The sequence below is a fragment of the Nestor notabilis genome, unplaced genomic scaffold (assembly GCF_000696875.1).
Source record: "Nestor notabilis isolate BGI_N333 unplaced genomic scaffold, ASM69687v1 scaffold3387, whole genome shotgun sequence".
Classification (NCBI taxonomy): Eukaryota; Metazoa; Chordata; class Aves; order Psittaciformes; family Psittacidae; genus Nestor; species Nestor notabilis.
The window spans coordinates 75,502-82,723 of NW_009936747.1; the positions used below are offsets into that span (position 1 = coordinate 75,502).

General features: G+C 34.4%; 1 protein-coding gene across 1 annotated transcript in view; it reads right to left on the reverse strand.

Moving 5' to 3' along the window:
- Positions 1 to 6,045, reverse strand: part of ZPBP (zona pellucida binding protein) — a gene marked incomplete at its 5' end in the record, with an annotated part of 19,984 nt that extends 13,939 nt beyond the window's left edge. The window contains 2 exons of the mRNA XM_010018477.1: positions 2,767 to 2,892; positions 5,965 to 6,045. Coding sequence (XP_010016779.1) covers positions 2,767 to 2,892; positions 5,965 to 6,045 — 207 coding nt within the window. The remainder of the gene's footprint in view (positions 1 to 2,766; positions 2,893 to 5,964) is intronic.
- Between the last annotated feature and the right edge of the window lie 1,177 nt (positions 6,046 to 7,222).

Genomic DNA, 7,222 nt, shown 5'->3' on the forward strand with positions numbered 1-7,222 from the left:
CATCAATATCACTGTTTTATGCAGTAAAACTTTAAGATCCAGAACATACGTAATTATTTTGAAGGTTTTTTCCTCCACTTAAAATGTATTTTCAAAACCTCTTATTCTCAACCAGCCCAACAGCTGTTTAAAATTTCTAAGTACCATTTCCAGATCTTAGTGAAGGAGTCACTATGCTAAGTGAAGAAAAATGACTTGCTAATTTTGAATTATAATGATTTTAAATTACTTTTTGTGCAGTATTTAATTTTTCATTACTCTTTCAACCACACATAAGTGGACTGGAACTCTGAACAAAGCTGCTTGTTCAAAGAACAGAAGTGGGTTTTAATGGCTACAGAAAGAAAAGTGTTTACTGCTCTTTGTGAGCTTTTACGTAGTCCTGATGTTTGATGTATATAGCTGTGTCTGTCAAAGGCCGTTGTGCCTGAAAGAGGGTCTGATTTTTCTACTATGACAGTACAATGAAAGACGGACTCTCCTCCTACAGTCTTTATGCTTAAATATTTGCATTTATCTTGAAGCATTCCAAGAAGCAGTATTTTGTTAGTCTTTCCTAAATCATGATTCACAATTCTACGTTTCCACTGAAATGATTCTTTTCTTTCCTACAACTACACTGAAAAAAATATTAACTAATGTATCAAGCAAGGTTTATGATTTCCCACTGTTGTGAAGATTTCCTACAATAGATACTAGAAGACTAACTAGTCACATCAAAACCCAGATAGCATTTATCCATTACAGATACACCCATCCTAAATGGAGGCCAAGTGATAAAATTCTTTTATATAGCAAACATTTCAGGAGCTAAAAACTTTAAATAGCTTTTTGTCTACTTATACTTTCTTTGTGTGAAAAAAAAAAAAGTAACAGCCCTAGAAGACTAATGTATTTGTGGTATTTATCCAAAATTCTGGTGGCTGAAGCTGCAGTCCTCTCATTACCGCTTTTAAAAAATAATTTTTCTAAAACCTCTCTCATCCCTGTAGAAAATTATGTCAGACAAACACAAGTTGTCTTCTCTTACCAAAATGTTTGTCCACTTGCTGCTGATTCTAGTGTATCTGAAGTTGCCACAGAGCCAAGAACCCCTGACACCATAGCTTTTTTTGCTACTTAACCAAGGTTGGCATAGCAACTTCAGATACTACTGAAGCAATCTACCCAAAGAGATTTAAACCTGTCAGCTAGACGTCTGAGGTCTCCATGTTTTTCTGTTCTACACTGCTGAAACTGCAGTTTGTGTAAACAGAAGCCAGAGGGGTGAAACAGGTAATTTTTGTTAATTGTGAATCGGTAGATTGTCTCCTGTGTAATCAGATTACACTCAGTACTTAAACACATGACAATATACCTGAAATTGTGTCTGTCATGCATCAGACATCAAAATACATGTTACAGTGCAGGACACTCAGCTAACCAGAATATATCCATACCAAGGGAGATGAGCAGTTGCATGTAAAACAACATAGCCCACAGGCTGAAGTACAAGCAAAACCACCTATAGCACTTCGAGGCAAAGAATGATAAAAATTCTGAGGATGAAGTCTGCTATCAGATTCAGAGCAAAAACCACAGGGTTGTGTTAGATATCATATAAATATGAAATGTTCTACTATGAAGGCTGGCATGTAGAGGATTAAGAATGAAGAATAACTGTGGTGTAAATGGTATTTCAGATTGTGTAACAGGAAAGTGTAAGATGAAAGACAGAGTTCTGATAGACAGAAGTATAGACTAAGAGGAAAGCAAATAGTTTTTGGAAACACTGTCATTGTAAAAGGATGAATGATTCATAACCTAAATTGTAAACTAGAATAAGAGATTAAACAGATTTATAAATTCATCACAATGCTTATTTTTCTTTTTAAAAGTTGAATTACACTAAAGGGCAAATGAGACATACATGGAAGGAAACAAAAACAGAACTTGGATTCCCTGCTAAGTGATTATTTTCTCCCTACTTGGAACTCATTTGACCTTTCTGGAATACTGTGCCCAGTTTTGACTCCTCAGTACAAGACAGATAGTAACAAACTGGAGTAAGTCAACAAGCAGCTTTCTGAGATGTTTAAGGAGTTGATGCATAGGACAAGAGGCAAAGGAAACTGGAATCTTTATCCTAGAAAATTTTAAAGAAGGAATTACAGTCCCTCACTACCCAAGGGGAGATACAGGGAAGAATAATCCATATTTTTTAAGAGGTGCACCACAAAAGGACAAGCGGCAATGATGACAAGTTACAGTAAGGGAAATTATGCTTGAAAATAAGAAAAAAAGATGAACAGGTTGCACAGAAAAGACATAAAATCTCCCAGAATAGATTCCCAGACTCAAGTGGTCAAGGTCCTGGGCAGCTTCATATATGACAGTAGCCTGCCACTGGGCAGGGAGTTGGGCTAGATCACACGGCCCATCATCCTATTATTCTGTCCTAGCAAAATTCTGCCAGCTGTCTCTCAGTGCTGCAAATGCCAACCTCGGCCTCTGTTGCATCCATTATGCCCTGCTCTATCTAAGACTCTTTAGAGATGGCACCATTCTCTACAGAGACCTGGAGATGTGTTTTAGTTTGGTTATCCCACCCCTTTCTTTCTGAAAATTGAGAGTAAATTTATATGATATACATATAAAGCACATACAAGCACTCACAATGTACCCTCAGTTATATTTCCATTTACATTCCCACCCTCATGCTTCCTTGTAGGTGCAGGGAAGAAAGGAAGGAGGTGCCAGGGGACATGTAAGAACATAAATCCTTACTTGAAGAAAGACTACCACCTGGTCCAGTCCACTGGAATATTGGATCAATCAGTTCTAAGTTTCGCAGATGATTTGTCAGACATAAAATACGTGGACTGTGGTGATTCAGCTTGACATAAACTTTGACTGAAAAAAAAATTATCATTAGCATCAAGTATTTAACAATGGTATCTTAACAGTGAACTATATACCTTTCAAGACAGTGGTTCAACTATGACCTTGAATGGAGTTCTAATTTTGGGACTTGCTCTGTTATCTCTACCATTCTAGGCTTATCTTGTTGTGTAAACAAGAACCACAGTACACTGATAACATCCTCCTGAATGGATTATGTCACTTAGTAGGTTCTCGCAAGCATGGACTTCTGCAGCTTGCTTTCTCAACTGGAGTCCAACACACACATAGAGAGAGCGAAGATGCAGTATGTTGGCCCAGGATACTCAGACTTGAAAGGCTGATGTTTCCATTCTATTAGCAATGCTAATAGCACTGCCTGTTGCCAGTGCATAATGTATTCGTTTTAAAGGGTTTAATGTTGTAGCTCACTAAATGGTGAGCTTCCTATTGTTTAATTCAGGGATAATGAGATAGGAAGCAAACTGAAAGAGGTAAGGATTTACTTCATATTTTCCCACAGTAGAGCAGGTACACATGCCTTGCATGCAGTTTGTAGCATACAGGTGCTTCTAGATCTTGAAACTGTTTCTAAAAACTACAATTGGTGTAGTCATGCAGGATCTCAATGTGTACGATTTGGTTTATTTTTCTTCCTACTGACATTCTGCAAAGCATTTATTCTCTTCAGAAGTCTGAGACTAGATATTTGCATTTCAGTAAATATATACTTTAGTATACCATGCTCTGCATCAGGCTACCTTCATGCCACTGAAAAGCTAGAACTAGTATAAAACATTACAGCTACTACAACATCTATGATGTGGTAAAACTAATAATTTAAACTGAATCAAATAAGCAGATTAACATATTTTATCTTATCGTTGACTATTTCAGATTCCCTGCAAGTGGAAAGCAGTTTAAGTTATTTGTTACAGGAATGCATTAATGTTCAGAAAAAGTTGTCACTTTCCCATTATGGCAACTGGCAGTAGTGCTACCACAGCTTTCTCTCCTCTTCAGGTATGATTGTTCACTTTCATTAAAAAATAAAAACCCACTTACATTCACATTGAAGTATGAAGTTGTTTAAGCAGAATACAGACTTAGATATAACATTTAATAAATAAGAATAACTTCAGAAATTTGATAGTGTTAAGATCAGTAGGTATATTCATCCCAGCTAATAACCATTTTTTTACAATAGCTTATACTGCAGAAAATGGCAAAGTATATATTTTCAATTGTACAATAGTATATCATGGAAATTAATGTCATTTACAGGTAGTGTTTCTGTTTTTAACCCTGAAGCATGAAAATCAATATGAATTCTACATGTTAATGCAATTGTCAATATCATTAGTCTTCTTCCATTGCAAATCCTTAATACTTTTTCTCAGAATTTACTAACCAACTGGCTTTAGTAGCAGACTATTGAGGCAAAACTGTATACATTGCATACGTCTCCCACTTCTCCTTTTTGCCTTTTATTTCATCAAGGTTGCTTTGTTCTGTCTCACAGCAATATAAAAAAGAATAATTACATACCCATCATAAAAAGTAACGAAATTATGGTGTTATTGTTATCATAACCTGTGAAGATGGAAAACTCTGTCCCACCACTGTAAATTTCCATGACAGTTTTGTAAGCATGTGTCATAGGATACACAAAGGCATCTGATTGATAGAAAATAATGGCTGAAAAAATATCTACCAGGTATAACCTTATTCCTCTGCATTTCCAAATAAAGTTGGATTCTTTTAATTGAAGTTCTTTGCTGTTTTTATTACTTGTTCATATTCTCTCCATTATACAAATATTTACCTTAGACAGTGATCAATAAAAAAAAAGAAAAAAAAAAGAAAAAAAGAACAGTTATGTCAGGTATTCTAAAACTGCAGGGGTTTAAAAATTCAGAGTTAAATCTAATCAATTCTTGTGGAGAAAAAACCAATCAAACAAACTGGAGATGTTGCCCAGCATCTCAAAAGAACACTGGAGCCAAATCCCATATATTCACAACGGTTTATTCCAGAGAAGGTGGAAACATTCTTTATTAATACCAAATTGTTTAGAAACAGAGTTAGGATAAATCATTTTAATCTTGTCTTCTAACTTTCAAATTGCCTTGTGCCATTCAAGTAGTAGCCATGTTTACAGACAATCAGAAGAGAGAAAAAGTATACTAATAGGATGAATCTTGAGACCACTTAGAGCCATTATTTAACATTAAATAGTATTATAAGATAACTACTAAGACAAACCTTAAAAAAAAAGTTATAATTTCCCAGAATTGTTCCACCTTTGGACAAAAATTTATATGTTTAAGAATTTGTACCAGAAAACAGTAAAAAATACTGACTTTCAGCTTTCCCCCAAAAACCAGAAATATTACTTCTGGATATGCTACTAGTTAGTTATGCTACTGTTAATGGAAAACACACATGGAGAAATCTATGGGGAAGAGTATTACCAAAACCAAGCCAGCAATGTGCATCCAGAGAAAAAGCAACATAATTAAATATATGGCAATGAGGAACAGCTTAGTCTATAATTTAATTTTGAGATTTTCCAATAATTATTTTGTTTAATGAAAAAAGAAAGTCCTAATATTATATACTTAAGTTAGATTGATTTAATTTAGCAAGAAATTAATTCTTAACTCTTCTTATTTTGTTGTAGAATGTAACATAAACTTCAAGCTTCAGGTTCTGTGTACATAACAAGTAAGACCAAATAGGAATACCTACACTGGAAGAAAGCAGTATTTAAGAGCAAGACTCCTACAGCCAGGTGGAAGAGTGCACAGAACACTGTTATTTTTATAACAATTACAGAAAAATAATTATCTTGGTTTCATAAAAATTATGAGTAAGTATAAAAATTACTATAAAAAATAAATACCAATAACAGAAATACATTCTGTGGGATGGCCTATTATGTATACATGTCAGTACAGAACATTAAACCACTTAAAACAATTCTAAACAGTTCAACAGCAAGGGGTAGATAAAGAAGGGCCTTTTCTTGGTAAAACAAATATTCTCACTAAAAATTGTTAAATTATGTTTAAGGAAAAATACCTGGAAATACGACAGATCCCACTATTTTTAAGTTGTCGTGTTTTGGCCCTGCACTTCTTAAAATTCTCTTTGAGGGCTGAACTGTTAAAAGATAAAACAATGACATTAATACAACCATTTAATTCATCTGAAAAAGCAAGCAGCATACTTGAGGCTAATCTGTATTCATTAATAGGCTTGTTCTTCAATGGATATTAGGTTAATATCTGTCTAATATCTTATACAACTCAAGACTCTCATTAAGGCAACAAAAAACAATGGTAAAGGCCTGATACCAGAAAAAACATCCTTACTTTAAATGGCACTTAAACTTAGGTTTGGTTTTAAGTATATTCATGTCTTAGAAAAAGAACAGTCACATTTTAAATTAAGATTGTCCATAATGGAGAAAATAGGAATAGGCACTTTCCAAAATGAGGATAAAATTTAGCTTCATTGTTACGATACCCACAGTCGGGATGTCAATAAATGTATTATACACTGGCCATTAATGATGATTTTCTTAATTTCTCCATGAAATGAAATATAAGATTTTTTATGGCTATTTTCATTTGCATTTATTTATTTTAAATAGAAATTACAAATATCTTTATAAAGATTGCAAAGCCTTGCAAGATGTGCAAAACTTCTGAAAGAAAAATGAAGTAACTTTCAGGTGGTCATTCTACTACTGGTCAGATATAACTTTCTTTTACAGGAGTTCCAGAGAAACGGAACTGAAGCCAGCAGAAAGATGAGGATGGCAATTAGACCTCTCAGCATTTTGTGTTCTTTGTCTCCACCTCCTGCTTGGAAAGAACATGGTTACTGGGAGTTAAGGTATGCCTGTGGTTCTAATTCTTTTGGGGAATCTGGGGAACAAAGTAAATAACAAATGAATAGAAAGTCTTGAATACAAAAGACAGCAATAAAATACTGAACATATCATCAATAGCAATTATTTTATGAAGATGAGTTAAATAACTGCGTTGCACCAGATCAGTGCTGGTTGCTAACTTAGGTTCAATATTAAAAAACTAAAAGCAACAGTAAATATTCTGGTAAACTGGTTATAGATGAAGGCATTGGGGGGCAATGAGAGAGATGAGGTCGAGTCCCATCTTTGTTTTGATTTATCTTGATTTAAGCAATAATGGGAAATCATCAATTCACCCCATCTATTATACAAACGGTAATTGTACTTCTCAACAGTGTTGTTATGGAAAACAAAAGCAATGCAGACTCTCCAGCTATCAGGACAAGATAATCAATGTAAATT